The sequence below is a fragment of the Mus pahari genome, chromosome 19 (genome assembly GCF_900095145.1).
Source record: "Mus pahari chromosome 19, PAHARI_EIJ_v1.1, whole genome shotgun sequence".
NCBI classification, from domain to species: Eukaryota; Metazoa; Chordata; class Mammalia; order Rodentia; family Muridae; genus Mus; species Mus pahari.
This window is the reverse complement of record NC_034608.1, coordinates 87,345,895-87,364,643: the sequence shown is the minus strand read 5'-3', so window position 1 is coordinate 87,364,643 and position 18,749 is coordinate 87,345,895. Positions and strand designations below refer to the sequence as shown.

General features: G+C 47.5%; 1 protein-coding gene across 4 annotated transcripts in view; it reads right to left on the bottom strand.

The window, feature by feature from the left end:
• Nwd1 (NACHT and WD repeat domain containing 1) overlaps nucleotides 1–18,749 on the bottom strand; it is a 66,945-nt gene that overhangs the window by 9,118 nt on the left and 39,078 nt on the right. For all 4 annotated transcript variants that reach the window (XM_021219510.2, XM_029532294.1, XM_029532295.1 and 1 more), the window contains 6 exons: nucleotides 17,416–17,538; nucleotides 12,424–12,632; nucleotides 10,067–10,339; nucleotides 7,767–7,857; nucleotides 2,569–2,723; nucleotides 408–684 (listed from right to left, as the gene is read on the bottom strand). In XM_021219510.2, coding sequence (XP_021075169.1) covers nucleotides 408–684; nucleotides 2,569–2,723; nucleotides 7,767–7,857; nucleotides 10,067–10,339; nucleotides 12,424–12,632; nucleotides 17,416–17,538 — 1,128 coding nt within the window. The remainder of the gene's footprint in view (nucleotides 1–407; nucleotides 685–2,568; nucleotides 2,724–7,766; nucleotides 7,858–10,066; nucleotides 10,340–12,423; nucleotides 12,633–17,415; nucleotides 17,539–18,749) is intronic.

Below are 18,749 nucleotides of genomic sequence, written 5' to 3'. Positions count from 1 at the left end.
GAGCATCCACTTCTGACTTCTCACAAGAGACAAAAAATAACAGGAGGCAGGGTTTCTTGATTGAACCTAGAGCTGGTGAAGTTAGCCAGCTTGCTCTGGGGCTTCTGTCTCTGCCTTCCAACTGCTGGGATTAGAACCTAGCATTCACATGGAAGTGAGGGTCAGAACTCAGGCCTAAATGCTCACACACAAGCACTTTACCCACCGAGTCATCTCCCTGGTTGGTCCCTTCTGGGTTTTGAGACAGAGTTTGTAGTTTTGTCTTGAACTCCTGATCTTTTTAGGTTTATTACTCACACCGAGTCAAATCCTGGCCCTCATTTGGACTTCTGCCTCCAGAACTGTAAATCTAGTGTGCACAGTAATTTCAGATCTTATTATACAGACTCTAGTTATCTCTCACAAACCTTCTGCCAAGTCCCAAATTGTGACTTTGTTTTTGTCCCCAACCTTAGGGAAGTAGACATAGCTGCCATGGTGGGACACTGCAGCGAGGCCGGTGCGGTCCAGAAATGGAGTCGGAGACTGCAGCTTCTGAGTGGACTTGAGATCCCAGACCTTGAAAGACGAAGACTTCCGGGATGCAGACACCACCAAAGTCCCACTCCGGACCAGCAGGCTCACAGGGGCGCCCACGCCCTCAAGGACATTCAGCAGGGTCCCCTGTTCTGACAGACTCCACACCTGAGGGGGAGGGGGGAAACAGAACAGAAGGACAGGTCTGCCTGGGTGCCTGGGTGCCTGGGTGCCTGGTTGCTTCAGCTGCTTATCAGCCTTTGCCAAATGTGGAGCCTCTGACTCCAGGGCCCTCACCATCTCTGACAGCTGAAGACCTCCTGGGGCCTCAGCATTCTCACATGATGTCCTGTGGAGCCCGGCAGAAGCGCACGCCTTTAATCCCAGCACTTGGGAGGCAGAGGCAGGCAGATTTCTGAGTTTGAAGCCAGCCTGGTCTACAGAGTGAGTTCCAGGACAACCAGGGCTATACAGAGAAACCCTGTCTCAAAAAAACCAAAAAAAAAAAAAAAGACGTCCTGTGGAACTCCAGAAATTGGGGTTGGTGCTTGGAGGGCAGGCGGGGGTACCCTGCGGGCGGGGGTACCCTGCAGAACTTCTCAGAAGTCTGCAACAGCAAACTATCTTCATAGAAATCCTAAGTACTGGACTGTACTCATGGGTACATGGTAGAATTCTGCAGGAGCTAAATGAGATTATAATGTACATGCATGTACACTCGTAAACACATGGCTTAGTTAGCTACTAGGAGTACAAGCACAAGCTGCTCTTATAGAGAATCCCGTTCCGTTCCCAGCACCCACATGATTGCTCATAGCCACCTATAACTCCAGCTCCTATGAGTGTACTCTACTATCACCAAGGGCACTGGGCATGTACATGGTGCCCAGACAGACATGTGGGCAAGATGCTCATCCACATAAAATAATAATAACAAGAACAGTGATAAAAAAATTTCTGATGGAAAAACTATATCATTGTGTAAACATGTCATGTTAGTGGATGCACAGATATGTGTTCTTGGATTTCCTCCATTTTTTGTTTTTGAAACAGGCTCTCACGCTGCCCAGACCAACCTTGAACTTGCCATGTAGCTGAGGCAGGCTGGAACCACCACATCCAGCTTCATCTCCTTACTTGGGTGTGCTTTCGCACCAGGGTTCCTGGGTTGGACCATTGGTGCCAGGTGTCATAAGAGATGATGGGACATTAAAAGACAGAGACTAGTAGAAGGCAATGGAGTCATGTGGGGTGACATCCTAGGAAAGGATTAAGTAGTTGAATGTGGTTGAGCACACCAAGAAGGTGGAGGGAGAAGCATAAAATCTCTTAAGGTCAACTGGGTTCCATAGCATTTTTGAGGCTAGCCTGGGCTACATGAGACCCTGTTTCCAAAAATGAAGGGGATGGGATTAAGTAGTTGTTATGGGACTCAACTTAGTCCCAGGAGAGGGGCCTGTCCTGCTCTCTGGCCTCCCACTCCTATGTGTGACCACTCCTTCCTTCACATCATTTGCCCTGATGTGCTGTAGACATGATGTGCTGGTACCCTTCTGTACGGTCAAGTCAACTTCCAAAAAGTGTGGGCTAGATAAACCTTTCTTCTTTATATAGTTTCCAGTCTCAGAAATGTCATTATCATAACAGAAAATGCAACCCTAATATTGGTATATATGCATACTACCTATGATAAATAAACGTTTCTACATAAATGAACTCTTGGTTCTCAAGAGTCTCTAAGACTGTAGAGAAGTCTTGAGAGCAAGATTCTGGGACCCACAGTCCTTATCTTCATGTTCTCACCAGCATTGACAACTGATACTTCCCACCCTTGTGGCCCTGGAGGCCTCCCTCCATCCTGAGTTTTCAGTTCTGGTTGGGAATGCTGCCTGCTTTGTGAAACATTCCAAGTCTGCTACTGGGTGGAGGAGGCCAGCATCCCGCATATTGCCTCTAAACTGGGTCTGAGTTCGTCTGGTTTCTGTGTGGAATGTACTTAGTAGGTGTAAGGGATCCAGAATTCTGAGGCTGGGATCCTGAATCCACCCTCACCTGGATAAGTGCATCCTGGGACCCTGTGATGATGAGATTGTTCTCAGGACCCAAGACTGCCGTCTCCACCATGTCCTCGTGCTCCAGATCCGAAGCCATGAACCGGTGGAAGCCTTGCGAGTCAGCCAAGAAAATCCGCACAAATCTTCCAAAGCCTGTGGCACCGCAGGACCCAGTTAGGCTTCTGAGCCTGGCAGAGCCTGAGAGCAGTTACTCAACCCATGGGGTCTTCCAGACCACCTACTGTGTCTTAATGGAGGGGTGAAGAGAGGGCAGGGGTGGGGGGCATGGCTCCACCTCAAACAGCAGATGTGTGTAGGAGGTAAAAGTCACTGCGCGGTAGGGAAACTCATGGAAGTCCCTCTTATCACAATGAACTGAGCTCCCTCAGGGTCCAATACCAGTGACTGGGAACTGGTGTTCAAATGCTCCAGCTCATGGGAGGCATTTACTTTCTCTAGCTTAAAAATATTATTACAGTCTATTTAGTTAGTGTGTGTGTGTGTGTGTGTGTACACGATTCACTATTGTGCACATGTGGAGGTCAGAAGACAACCTGTGAGAGTCATATCTCTCCTTCTACCACTTGAGTTCTAGGGATCAAACTCAGCTCATCGGGTTTTGCAGCAAGCCTCTTTACCCACTGAACTCTCTCACTGACCCTATCCTCTGAGTGTGTGCATGTGTGTGTGTGCTCTCTCTTGTGCATGGGCAAACGCTCAGAGGACACAGGAGATTACGGGGTGTCCTTTCTCACTCCCACGTTCCCATGAGCCTAGGCTAGCCCCACTAGTCTCCTCTCTCCTCCCCACAGCAGGCACACCTGCAACTCTACCCCAACTTTTACAGACTGGAGATTGATGCTTGCACAGAGAATGTTTTTACCTATGGAATTATCCCTCAGCCCTAGCTTCCCTATCTACATAACAATACAGAGTGTGGAGTCCAAGACTGGCAAGGGAGAGCAGTGGAATCAGTATATGCTTATCATTGAAGACAGTTCCAACAACTGCAAACACATAGGTTTTCATACACACACACACACACACACACACACACACCCCACAGGCCACAAACACACATACACACACAACACACAACACACACACACAACACACAACACACAACACAGATCACACACACACACAACACAGACCACACACACACACACACACACACATACACAACACAGACCACACACACATACACAACATAGACCACACACACATATACTCACACTCACAACACACAACATAGACCACACACACACACACACACACACACACACACACACACACCCCACATACACACATACATGATTCAATGCAAAGGCTTCACTGTAGGATTCCTGGATGTGTGCCTCAGGCTCATCTTCCCTGAACAACCCTTACCACCACCCCCACACTCAGACAGAGATGAGCCAGCTGGAAGCCATGAGCCAATATTTTTGCTGTTTGTTTGTTTTTAAGATACGATGTCTGCCTTTAATCCCAGCACTTGGGAGGCAGAGACAGGCGGATTTCTGAGTACGAGGCCAGCTTGGTCTACAGAGTGAGTCCCAGGACAGTCAGGGCTACACAGAGAAACCTGTCTCAAAAAAACCAAACGAAAATCAAACAAACAAAAAAAGACACGGTGTCCTGTAGCTCAGGCTAACTTCAAACTCACTATGTAGCCAAGAACGATTGTGAGCTCCCAGTCCTCCTGCCTCTGACTTCCAAGTGCTGGGACGGCAGCCATGCACCACTATGCCTACTTTATGTGGTGCTGGGGTTGGAACCCAGGACTTCCTGCAAGCCAGGCAAGAACTCTAACATGAACCATAAGCACTCCACCACCAAAGCTAGATACAAACACTTTACTTACTGAGCTATAAGTACTCTATCAACTAAGTCCAAACATTCTACACTCCATACCCTCTGTGGAATTCTCTCTATCCTAGGATCCTTGAATGCTGGTCTCCCAAGAAAGAATGTTTCAGGATTCTATCTGGTGAAATACATCATGACATTCACCATATTTGCAGTCTAATCTTGGGCACTAAGTAAATGACCCTTTGGGGTCCACAAGATGGCTCTGCAGTTAAAGGCACTTGCCACCAAGCCTAATGAACTGAGTCCCATCCCTGGGATTCACATGGTAGAGGGGGAGAACAAGCTCCCTGAAATTGTCTTCTGACCTCACACAAGCACACACCCCTCAAACACAGTCAGTCGATGTCAAAGGTACAACCAGCAGGCCCACACCCAGCACTGTGCTGCCAGTAGCCCTGGCCTGGTTCTGCAGACAAGCCTTCTCAGCCCTTATCTTAGAGCTTCCTCCCTGTGTATCTCGGGTGTTTTTCAAAGTAACAAACTAAGTTCCCATGGGAGTTTGGGACAGACTCCATTGCATCTTAGGAGGGGCTGGAGACCAAGGTCAGCCTCATAGGCAGTCATCAATGCCAATGTGACCAACTCTGGGCAGCACATTATCAGAGTTTGAGAGAGTGCTTCTGGTTGGGAATGCAACGCACACACTGCTGGGAGACAGCATCCCTCCCTGGCACCACACTGCGTTAGGAGAAGTGGAAATCCCTGCCTGTGTTTATGTGTATATGTATGTAGGGGCACACACAGACACACACACACACACATGCATTGTCATATACACATGCCAAGGCTGCAGGTTGTCGTTAGTGGTTGTCATTGAGGTGGGGTGTCTCACTGAACCTGGGAGCTTGGCATCTCAGCTACCTTAGTAGCGTCTGCCTGTCTCCGTTGTCCCAGCACTAACCTAAAAACTTGTACTTGGGACTGGAGAGGTGGCTCAGTGGTTAAGAGCACTAGCTGTTCTTCCAGAGGTCCTGAGTTCAGTCCTTAGCACCCATGTGGTGACTCACAACCAACCATCTATAAACAAGGGACCTAATGCCCTCTATTGGCATATAGATGTACATGTAGCAGAACACTCACACATTAACAAAACAAAATAAAATAAAATACCACAGAAACTACTACCCCAGGTGGGACTCGAACCCACAGTTTTGGGATAGCATTTGAAATGTAAATGAAGAAAATGTCTAATAAAAAATTTTTTAAAAATAAAAATAAAATAAAATAAAATAAAATACCAAAACCTTGTACTTGCTAGTAATCAAGTTACCACCTGAGCCATCTCCTGGGCCTACCTGAATTTCTGAGACAGGGCTTCTCACAGGTCTAGGGCCCATGATTAACTAAGCTGACTGACAGAGTGACTAGTGACTCACAGAACTGATCATCTCAGGGGCAGCACCCTACAACACTATTCATCACCCTGCTGATACTACCCAAGTCAGGATCAGACCAGTTCCCTCTGCAATAGTCAGGTCCCTTCAGACTGAGAAGGAGAACCAGCACGGCATGCTGCTTCCCAGGATCCTGGTGCGCGCTGTACCTGAGAGCCCATCTGGCATACGTTGGGTGTGCCTCAGTCAGCATGTCTTTCCTCCTGTCACCCCTCCTTCCTGTGACAAGCCTGCCGCCTGCACCACTGAGGCCCCTGGAAGCAGGACAGGTGATCTGTATCCACTTACTCAGGCCGCTGCTGCAGCGTGGCCACCATCATCAGTCTATCAGAGGGCAGCTCTGGACCACCTGCTGTTCCTCTTTACATGTATGTGTGTTTTGCTGCATGTATGTCTATGCACCACTGAGTACTGAGCCTTTAGAGTCCAGCATCCCTGGAACTAGAGTTACACAAGGTTGTGCACTGCTCTGTGGGTGTTGGGAACTGAGATCCTCTGCAAAAGTAGCCGGTGCTCTCAACTGTTACTTTGAAAACTTGGTACAACAACAACAAAGAGAAATCACCCAGTCACAATATTTATATTGATTTCATATTAAATTTCTGGGCATATTGAATAAAATGATCTATGTGATTAATATGGATTGATTAATATGGGTTGATTTAACTAATTGATTGTTCATTTAAAATTACTACTTTGATTAATATTAATTTAAATAATTAATAATTAATTAAAAGATGTTTATCAGGACTGGAGCAATGGCTCGGCAGTTAAGAGCTTGTGCTGAGAACCCAATGGCAGCTTCAGGGGAATCTGCTGCCTGTTGCCTGTTTGGGTACCCATGCCCATAACACACATATGCATACACAGTTAAAGATAATAAAATAAAACTTAAAAGCATTTAAAAATCTCAAGAGGTGATTACATGTATGTATGGTGCATAGTGGTTATATGTGTGTAAGGTCACAGTAATTACGGATGTGCATGTGGTTACAAGTGTGTTATGCATGGCATATGGTGGCTACAGGTGTATGGGGGATAGAGGAATGTAAGGTATACAGTGGGCACCATGGTGTATGGTGGGTAGGGGTATGTATGGTGTGTGGTGGTTAGGGATGTACATGGTGTATGGTGGGTAGGGGTGTGCATGGTGTATGGAGGGTAGTGGTGTGCATGGTGTATGGTGGGTAGAGATGTGTATGGTGGGTAGGGGTGTGCATGGTGTGTGGTGGGTAGAGATGTGTATGGTGGGTAGGGGTGTGCATGGTGTGTGGTGGGTAGAGATGTGTATGGTGTGTAGTGGGTAGGGGTGTGTATGCTGTGTGGTGGGTAGGGGTGTGTATGCTGTGTGATGGGTAGGGGTGTGTACGGTGTGTGGTTGGTAGGGTTGGGTATGGTGTGTGGTGAATAGGGGTGTGTATCATAGGTGGTGAACTATCTTGTTAATTCTATCATCTGTGGGGATATGAACAGAACTAATAAGCTTCTCGTTGAGTGCAGTGGTCAGTGGTGGAGACAGACAGGACTCATTCTCACCCACATCTGGATGCTAACTAACAATGTTGATTTCAAAGGAGAGAGAGGGGCTGAATGATGGCTCAGGGAGAAAAGCTGCCTGACCCGGCAACCCAAGTTCCAGGCTTAGGGACTACAGGGTGAAAGGAGAGAGCACACACACACACACACACACACACACACACTCATGCACACACACACACTCATGCACACACACACATGCACACACAAACATAGGCGCACACACACGCACACACACAGTATGAAAATCATTTATAAAACAAAGGTGGAGAGAATAGCGTTAGGCACTGTTGGGAAGGAGGGGCAGGGAGGCAGGGGACTAGTGCCAGGCCTCACCCAGCCTCCAGCCAAATTTTACTTCCCTTCCCTACCCTCAGTGAGAGACAAAAGCTACCTGCCACAAGAAGGGAGTCGTCTTCAGAAACCACCAGGAACCCCACAGCTTCTGGGAGCTTCTCCAGCAGCCTGTCTTCTCCAGTGGAGACCTGTGCAGGGTGAGGTGAGCATCAGGCCAGGCAACTATGGGCTTCTGAGCAGGCATGTGACATGCCCCCACAACTGGCTCTGTCAAACTGAGGGGTTCCTTAACCCCCAGTGCCTCCATTCCCCTACTAAACAAGAGGTGACACCAGGTGACCCTCTCCAAGAGTGACGGCCAAAGTATGTGTGGAATTCTCTGCACAGCCTGAGGTAACCACTGTTCTGCACAGTGATGATAATGTGGTTGTAACTGCAGGCATCCAAAGGAATTGTGAGATAGGCATGTGTTTGGAATAAACTAGACCAGGTGGCCCATGCCTGTCATTCCAGCCCTAGTAGATGGAGGTAGGAGGGTCAGGAGTTCCAGGTCACCATAAGCTATATAGAGAGTTGAGGCCAGTCTAGGCTCCATGAGACCCTGTCACAAAAATAGGTGACTGATGTTGCCTGGACCTACTGTTTGGAATTTCATCTCTCCCAACAGTGGGCAAACCTTTTTATTTCTTCCTTCCTTTCTCTTCAGATACATTTTTAATTTATTTTGAGACAGGGTCTCACTGTGTAGCCCTGGCTGTCCTGGAACTCAGTGTAGGATTACAGGTTGCACCACCATGCCCAGTTCCTTATCTAACCTCTTGCTGTCATGCCAGCCATTTCCCCTGCTTCAGACACAACTACGTAGCCATTTGTGTTCACCTCTCCACACCCAGAGTGCTAGGCTGTGCTCTAACACAAAGGGGAGCAGGCACCCCCCAAACACTGTTCCAACCCACACAACTTGAGGAAGGGTTTGTCTTGGCTTCCAGCCTCAGGCTGCACCCCCACACACACACACACACCCTCCATAGGGAAGGCATGGCTACGTGGATGGTGCCTCTGCTTCATGAGTCGGTATCTTTTTGGTGGAGAGCAGAACCAGAAGTAGCTATACCCTTCCAGCCCCGCTCCCAGTGACAACGTGGCTGTGTCCAATGTGTGGAAGGCTCCACTACCTTGCAACACAGCACCAGCGGCTGCGGACCGAGTGTTTAAACCTCATGGGCACATGGAGTCAGGGGGTAAGTCACAACTAATCCACAATATGGAGCAGAAACTACTGCCAGCCCTGCAGTGGGACAGCTCTGTGGCGACTGTTTACTGAGCCATCAATAGGAGGGATAAAGAATTTCGCTTACGTGTGTACGCAGGTGCACTCAGAGGACAGAAGAGGGTGCTGGGTTCACTGGAGCTCAGGAGGTGGAGAGCCACCCAGTGTGGGTTCTGGGAATTGAACTCGGCCTCCACAAGAGCAGCAAGCCACTCTTAACCACTTCTCTAGCCCCTGTGGTGGTTTTAATGTCAACGTAACCCAATGAAGAGCCCAGGGAGAGATGTTAGTCAGGGATTATCTGGATCAGTCTGGCCTGTGGACGTCCAAGGGTGACTGTTAACTGCTGTGAGAAGACCTGCCCTTCTGGGCAGACGGGATGAAGGGAGGGAGCCTACGCCGCCGGCACCTAGGCCTTCATCCTCAGGGCTCCTGCTCCTGACTGGCCACGCGTGATCAGCTGCTCCAAGTTCTGCCTCTTTTCTTGTCTTCTGTGACAGACTATAACCTGGAACTGAGAGCTGACTAAACCTATTTCTCCTCCAGTTGCTCTTGAAGGAGTTTTTCATCCTAGCAACAGATATGGAAACTGGGAAGCCAGAATAAAGGCAAAGGCAGCTTTGCTCCTCTCAAGCTCTGAAACGTCTGTACACTGCGCAAGGTGTGCATGGAAGTCGGAGGTCAATTTAGTATCTCTCCTCTATAACTCCAACTTATTTTTTAATTATTCATTTTATTTTATATGTATGTGTATATCTACATGTATCTGTATGCCACATGCATGCAGTGCCAAGAGAGCCTGGAAGGGGGCATAGACACCCTGGAACTGCAGTTAAAGTTTTTAGCCACCATGGAGGTGCTAAACTGGGTTCTCTGCAGAAGCATCAAGTGCACTTCCCTGCAGAGTCCCCTCTCCAGTCCCCTGAGATGGGGTCTCTCACCAAACCTGGAGCTTAGGGATTCCACTAGACTGTACTGCCAAGGTGCCCCAAGGGTCCTTCCGACTCTGCCGCCCCGGAGCCAGAGTACACATGTGGGGCCCACTTTAATGGGTGATGGACATCTGAGCTCAGGTCCTTGTGCTTGAGTGGCTGAGCTCTCTACCAGTCTGTAAGGAAGTCACTTACCAGGGCGATGGAGCCACTGCTGAAGCCAGCGACCAGCCTTGCCCGGGTCGGGGTGGAGACGGCACAGGTGGGTGTCTCTTCTTTGATACTGGACAACTGGTGTTTCTCCTGCAGTTTTCCCGTGGCTGAGCTCCACAGACTGACCTGGCCGCCCTTGGACAGGGCAAGCAGCAAACCCTGGGCAGCCAACAAAGCCACACAGACCCAGGGATCAGACACATCTCCTGTGATACAGAAAACCAGCTTCGAAGTTTCCAGATTCCACACATGGATCTAGTGAAGTCATGAAGAGCAACAGAGATATCAGCATCAGCAGGCGATACAGGCTGGGAGAGGGCTCAGGGGGTGGTACCCATGAAGCCCAGGTAGCACAGAGCAAGCTATCCTCCAATGGGTGTTGGGGGATCATGGTCATTCTTAGTTACAGAGTGAGCTCAAGGTCAGCCTGGGCTACAAGAGACCCTGACTCAAAAAATAAAAACAGACAAACAAGAATAAAATTTTAAAAATTTAAAAAGGATATCCCCAAGCAGAAGACCCTGCCTGAATCCTCCAGAGTCAGGAGAAACAACTCTTTATATTCCCTTCCACCTTTTCCCCTCCTGTTTTGACATACGGGGTCCCGTTATATGCCCAGGCTGGCCATGAACTTAGGTTCAAACAACCCACTTGTCTTAGCCTCCCAGGAAGCTTAGAGTGTTTATCGCCCTTCATGGCACCCAAGTACACATTCTTTTGTAATGTTTAAGATTGTGCGTTGAGCTGGGTGTTGGGGCGCACACCTGTTTTCTCATCTCTGAGGCTAGGGTAGGAGGGTCATGAGTCAAGGTGTGTACAACATGGCCAGAATGTGTGTCAAAACCAAAACTAAAGCCTGTGCCTTTCAATGCTGGCAGGTTGTTTTATTTTTGTCTGTTTGGGTTTTTGTTTGGTTGGTTGGTTTAATGATCTAATGGTTTGATAACATGGAAGAATTGACAGGGATGGAACAAAGTGTCAGGTCTACTTGACAGTACCAATGTTGGTGTCTTCTTTGTGACAAATGCACCCTTGTCACATAGAATATTGTTGACAGGGGCCTATGAAATGGCTCATAAAGTAGAGAGAGGGTCTTGCAGCCAAGCCTGATGACCTGAGTTTGATCCCTGAAACCCACACAATGGAAGGAGAGCTGGTTCCGTGGGTTTTCCTCTGACCTCTACCTGTGGCACACACACATATACCCCAAAAATAAATGTTAAAATGTTGATGTTAAAACCAGGCCTCACATTTGGGAGCCAGAGGCAGTAGAGTTGCCACAAGTTTGAAGCAAGGCTATATTCTAGACCCTGTCTCGAAAAGAAAGAGAGAAAGAGAGAGAGACAGAGAGAATGCTGAGGTGGCAGATATAGCACTCACTGGGCAAGCCTGGGGACTGGGTTTCAGGCCCCAGCACCTGTGTAAAGGCCAAGCAGGCACAGAGCTGCTGCCAGCCAGCATTTGGAAGGCAAAGCCAGAGAATTACAGAGTGAGCTGGCTACCCAGACTAAGAGATCCTCTCAGAGAGAGTGAGGAAGACCCTGCTGTCCACTGTCACCAACACTCAGACTAGTCTAGCTGGTTAGTGAGACCCCAGAATCCACAGTCAGATCTCCCTGTTTCTGTCCTTCAGTAATGGGGCCACAGGTCAGCCTGCCCACAGACAGCTTTTATGTACTGTTGAGAACCTGCTCTGAGTTCCTCCAGCTTTCACAGTGAGCAAATGTCACCCTCTGAGACACATCCCCAGCCCATTTTGTTTTTTTGTTCAGTTTGGTTGGGTCTCTCTGTGTAGCAGTGGCTGTCCTGGATCTCACTCTGTTAGCTGGCTTCTAGATGTGTATCACAGCGAGTACACACACATACATACACACACACACACACACACACACACACACACACAAACAAACATGTACACATACACTAGCACACACACACGTGTGTGTGCACACATATGTACATACACAGGCACACACGCACATGCACAAACACCTTCACATACTGCTGTCCCCCACCATTATCACACTCCATTCTGTGGGTTTGGAGGCTGAGTTAATGTCATCAGACGCAGTGGCAAGCCTGCTGAGGCAACTTACCAAGCCATTCACCTCAGAACTTCTCAAGAAGCCTGTAGCCTACCTGCTGGGATGGGCTTGCTGCCAAGTGCTGGGATTCTAGCTGTGTGCCACCACAACCAACTTCTCTTAAGTGGTGCTGTTCCCTGTCCTCTTGTGTGTATACATGATGTGCATGCACACACAAATACACGCACATGCACACGCACCCACTCATGTGCACACACACACTCATGCATGTGCACACAGAACCCAGTTTGTTACCCTTGCACCAGATGTCGAGTATACAACATTGTTTATCTCATCCACATGAAGGTCCCAACTCTGGAGCTCTGTGGGATTTGGTGACCCTCCATCCAAAATGGTGACTTTCTCCTGGCCAGAGAGCAGACTCCACAGACGCAGGGTATGGTCCTTTGATGCAGAGATGGCAAGAGTCCCTTGGGCAAACACTCGCACACACCTCACTTCAGCTGCAGTGGACACAGTGTGGGACAGAGTGTTAGCTGGGGACAGTTTACCTGGTTTCTACCTGTGTCTCAAAAACTAAACAACTGGGTGTGTCCCAGTGCTCGGGAGATCAGCAAATCTCTGTGAGTTCAGGCTAGTCTGGTCTATGTAGAGAGTTCCAGGACAGCCAGAGCTACCTAAAAAACTGTCTCAAAACAAAAACAAACAAGAAACAAACAACTACTTCTCAACCTTTGGCTCAAGTATAACAGAAAAATCTCTAAAAAACAAACAACAAACAGAAAAAAGCAAAAAAAAATCTATCTTCTATCTATATCTACATATTTTACATAATGTTTAATCTGAAATTATATACCCCACCCCACCCCACCGAGGGAAGCCAGAACAACAATGTGTTGGTAACTACTTAACAGCCTGCCAGGTGCAGAAGCTGCGATTTACTGCTCCTTCCCATTCCCATGGTGCAAATGGTCTAGCCTTAGCTGGTTTCCATTCTTAGCAGGAGGGCATTGAACACAGTGCTGGGAAGAGATACTTTATTTCAGTCACTCTCTGTGACTGTGTAAATAACCTGACAAACACAACTTAGGGAAGAAGAGAAGGGTTTATTCAATTCTCTGTTCCAGGTTGCAGTCCATCACTGAGGGGAAGTCAGGGGGAGATGAAAGCAGCAGTCACAGGCACAGTCAAGAGCAGGGAGAAGAAGCCTAAGGAATGGTGCTGCCCACAGTGGGTGGGTCCTCCTACTTCAAGACAATCCCTGAAGACAAACCTGATCTGGAGTCCCTCTCAGAGACTCTCTTCTCAGGTGATTGTATGGTGTCAAACTGACAAAACAAAACACACCGTACCATGTCATCTCCTTCACACACAATGTTGGGGAGCATGAAGACAGTAAAAGATGGAAAATAGCAAATGGAAAGTTTGTAGTACTTTTAAATTTAAAAAAAAATTATCATTAGTCGGGCGTGGTGGCACACGCCTTTAATCCCAGCACTCAGGAGGCAGAGGCAGGTGGATTTCTGAGTTCGAGGCCAACCTGGTCTACAAAGTGAGTTCCAGGACAGCCAGGGCTACACAGAGAAACCCTGTCTCGAAAAACCAAAAAAAAAAAAAAAATCATCATTGTATGTGTGCATGGTGTTGAGGGAGGGAATGGTATATTGTTACCGTGCACGGTACATGTGGAAGTCAGAGAACTTTCTGGAATCTTCTTCCTCCTCTACATGGGTTCTGGGAATCAAACTCAGGTCACCAGGTTTGTGAGGTTTGTGAGATAAGTGCCTTTACCTGATGAGCCATCTTGCCATAATTTACATCATTTAAAAAAGAATGTATCATTATTATTACTACTGTTGATTCTTTGAAACAGGGTTTCTCTGTGTAGTTCTGACTGCCCTGGAACTCACTATACACATCAGGCTGTCCTTGAATTCAGAGACCCTCCTGCCTCTGCCTATCACCACTACCCAGTGAATTTATTATTCTTAAATCTTATTTTTTAATGTATGTGAATATGGGTTTGTACACGTGCATATGGTGCGCATAGAGACCCAAAGAGGGCATTGAGTTCCCAGCGATGGAGTCACGGGTGGTTGTAAGCCTCCTGCCATGGCGTTGGGAACTGAACCCTAGTCCTCTAGAAGATCAGCAAGAGCCCATAACCACTGAGCAATCCCTCCAGCCCCTTGATGTTATTTTTAGAATGTAAGATGGTTAGATATTTTGATGCAGTATGCATGAGACATTCAGTAATTGCTTTCATGAATGAAGACTGTTTGTGGAAGATTGCCTATGACTTGGAAGCACACACCACCCCCCCATCCCCGCAAAAAAAAAATGCATGTCCCTATTGCAACAGTGTGTTGAGAAGGAACCTTTTCACATTAGTTAGTGATGGGAGCTAATGAAGAGATTGGTGTCACAGTCACAGGAGTCAGGGTAGTTACAAGAAGGGCCACTTGGTCCCCTTTCCTTGCTCTTGAACATCCCTTCTCCATACGATGCTGTGAGAGCTACTTTGTCAACACAACACAACTAGACTCATCTGGAAACAAGGAGTTGTTTGTGGACAGATCTGTGGGAGATTGATGATTGCCTTAATTGCTGTGAGGAGACTCTCCCACTATGGGCAGCACCATCCCCTAGACAGAGGGTCCTGAACTGTGTGAAAGTGGGAAAAAAAAACAAGCTGAGCACAAGCAAGCAAGAGTGTGCATGCATGGGTCAGGGGAGTTTGCAGCATTATTCTCTCTGCTCACTCACTCTCCGTGCCTCTCTCTGTGTCTCTGTCTCTCTGTGACTCACTGTCTGTTTGTCTGTCTCTGTCTGCCTGTCTCTGTCTATCTCTCTGTCTGTCTCTGTCTGTGTCTCTCTGTCTCTGTCTCTGTCTCTCTCTGCTCTCACTATGGGTGTGACTAGCTGCCTCAAGCTCCTGCCACTGTGACTTCCCTACTATGATGAATTATAACCTGGAATTGTGAACAAAAATGTTCCATCCTCCCTTTAGTTGAGCAGTTTCAATTTTGGGGTGTATTTATTTTATTTTATGAGTATATGTGTACCATGTGTGTGCCTAGGACCTCTGGAGGTCAGAACAGGGCAATAGATCATCTAGAACTAGAATTATGAATGGCTGTGAGCCACTATGTGGCTCCTAGGAGCTAAAGTGAGGTCCTCCATAAGAGCAACAAGTGCTTCTAGCCACCGAGCCACCTCTCCAGCTCTTGTAGAGTATTTTGTCATAGCAACAAAACTGGAGCAATGTTCTTCAGCACATGATGGTGAAGGAGATGCACTGACTGGATCTTTGAATTCCCAGACTCTAGACCCGTCACTCAGATAAACTTCTGCTGTTTATAAGTTACCCAGTCTATAACATTCTGTTACAGCCACAGAAAATGGACTAAGACACATTGCAAACATGACTACAATTTTTCCCTTCCTGATCTGTGTCTTTGATGATATTACCTACATTGTCCTTGACCCCTGCCCCTGACAAGATGACTTTTCATTTCCTCCCATCAAGAGATCAACAGTCTTAGTTAAGAATACTGTGAGGTAGCCACTTGCCCATATGACTACAGTGGAGTATCAGGTCATGTGCCAGCCTGGCTGGGACTGGAAGAAACACTCTGCAGAGCCCTGCTCAATGTACTAAACCTTGAAAGAAGTGGCTTGTGAGCATAAGATGACTGCTGAGTGATGACCCCCAAATGGGTCATCTATATCATGCCCTTGCAAGACTCAGAGAACATTATGGGGTAGAAAGAGGAAAGAATACAAGAGCAGGAAGGAGGACTGAAGCATTGTGGGAACATTGACATTGTGGGAATACTTTCAAGCATGACAAAACCATCCCACTCATGAATTCAATCAGCTGTGATACCGCTCAAGGTCTGCGCAGGACTGGGACCATCACCATCTGTCATCGAAGGAAAGAGTCCTATGTCTCTCTGAGGACTTACAGGTTGATGGGAAGGTAGGTGTTTTATCCCTCACCCTGAGCCCCGGTAAATGACCCTACTGACATGTATTGGTTCATACCCCACGACCCACAATCCACAACCCACACCAATGCCCCATACCCCATACCCATGACCCACATCTCATGCACCACACCCCATGTCTCACAAGTAAAGCAAGGCAGGAAAAGAAGGGGACCAGGTAGGCGAGAAAGGAGGACATGAGTGGGTAGTGAAGGTGAACGTGATTCAGACATTATAGATGTCACATGTGATATATGTGATGCATGAGATGTCACATTGAAACACATCCTTGCATACTTACTAGTTTGTTTTTTGTTTCTTTTAGTTTTTCAATATTTTATATTGTGACCCTAGCCTCTTAGCCTTTTTAAACTAAAGTTCATTATTAATTTTATAATAATAGTGTGTGTGTGTGTGTGTGTGTGTGTGTGTGTGTGTGTGTGTAGGTCAGAGGACAACTCGCAGGAGTTGTTGTCTCTCCTGCAGAGGTACCTCATAGCACTGACCCCTCCCTGAAATACTATTAAGACTTTTATGTATATGTGTATGCATGTACATGTATGTGTATGTATATGTGTATATGTGCGTAGATGTATATGTGTATGTATGTGTATATGTGTATGTATACGTGTGTATGTATGTATATGTATATGTGTGTATGTATGTATATGTATGTGTATATGTGTACGTGTATGTGTAGGTGTGTGTATGTGTATGTGTAGGTGTGTGTATGTGTACATGTATGTGTAGGTGTGTGTATGTGTATGTGTAGGTGTGTGTATGTGTATGTGTTTGTATGTGTAGGTGTGTATATGTATGTGTGTATGTGTGTATGTATGTGTGTATGTGTATATATGTATGTGTATGTATGTGTAGTTGTGTGTATGTGTATGTTTGTGTTTGTATGTGCTTGTATGTGTATGTGTGCATATGTGTATGTGTATGTGTGGGTGTGTATGTGTATGAGTCTGTCTGACTTTGTGTATCTGCAGGTACCCTTAGAGGGCAGAAGAAGGCATGGGATGTCCTGGAGCTGGGGTTACAGGCAGTGTGAGCCACCCAACATGCGTGCTGGAACTGAACCTGCACACTAAGCCCCTGAGCCAATCTTTCCAGCCCCTGCCTCCCAATTTTTTAAAAATAAAAATCTTGTTTGCAGTCATTGTGTGTGAGGTAAATTGTTATACAGTTCTGACCAATGCAGAGCATGCCCAAGAATTCAGGGCAGGGATGTCAGTGTGTAAAGGAGAAGGAGCCCTGGGGACAGAGTGCAGCCACCCTGTATGTGACTAGTCACCTGTGTGTCCCATTAGAATGTGGACCACCTGCTGTTCCTCCACATCCCACACGACCATGGCGCCATCCTGGGTGCCCACCACCAGGAGTTTCTCCTCCAGACTCCATGCTATGGCGGTGATGCCTGCAGACACACAGAGGTGACAGTGAGGACCTGGATGCTCACAACTGTGGCCTCAGCCAGAGTCTGTAAGATCCTTCATTTATAAACAGGAAAACCAAGGCACAAACAGACCCAGTGGCCATCCTGAAGTCACAGAGCCAGAAAGGACAGAGACTTTAGAAGGAAGGACTGGACACTGCCTACTCCATGAACTTTTTATGTAATTAAAAACTTCTTTTTACTTTGAAGTGTGTCTGTCTCTATGTATGTCTCAGAGTGTGTTTGTCTCTGTGTGTCTATGTGTCTGTGTGTCTGTGTCTTTGTGTGTGTCTGTGTGTGTGTCTGTGTGTGTATGTCTTTGAATGTCTCTGTGTCTGTCTCTCTGTGTATGTCTGTGTGCATGTGTCTGTGTCTGTGTCTGTGTCTGTGTCTGTGTCTGTGTGTTTCTGTGTGTGTCTCTGTGTATGCCTGTCTGTGTCTGTGTGTGTGCCTATGTGTTTCTGTGTGTGTTTGTGTATGACTGTGTGTGTGTCCTTATGTATGTAATGTGTGTGTTTCTGTGTGTATGTCTGTGTATGTGTCTGTGTGTATGTCTCTGGTCTCTGTGTGTCTGTGTGTGTTTGTGTATGTCTATGTGTGTGTCTCTGTGTGTGTCTCCCTATGTATGTGTGTGGGAACTAAAGGGGAGCATGGATGAAGGAGAGGGAGGAAGGAGAGGGAGGAAGGATGGCCCACATCCAGCCAGAGTTCCTCCTGTGCTCTGGGCAGGCAGACATGGGAGGGCTACCAGATGCTTTCCACTCAGCCCCAGGTGGGCATTGAAGCCACTGACCCTACTCGACAGGAGGTAGACAAGGGGCAGCCCCCGAAACCAGGGGCCCTGGAGCGACACCCTCGGCCCTGGGGTTACAGGGGAGAGGTTGCGAGAGAGGTTCCCACACAGGCGAGAGTCCTTAGTCCAGGCCTTGACTGGAGCACAGGAAGGCCTTCCACCAGGAGATTAGAGGAAAGTTTATCCCATCATCCAAGTGCAGCGGGCCTTGATGAAGAGACAGTCTATGATTTTAGAGCTTTATTGTAGAAAGGCAGGGAGAAAGGAGAGAAGGTAAAAGAGAGACCGGCCATTGCCAAGAGGAGAGAAAGGGTAAAAGGAGAGAGAGAAAAAAGGCTAGAGAGTAAGAAAGAAAGTGTAAGAGGGAGAGAGAGTAAAAGAGGGGAGGAGAGGAGAGGAG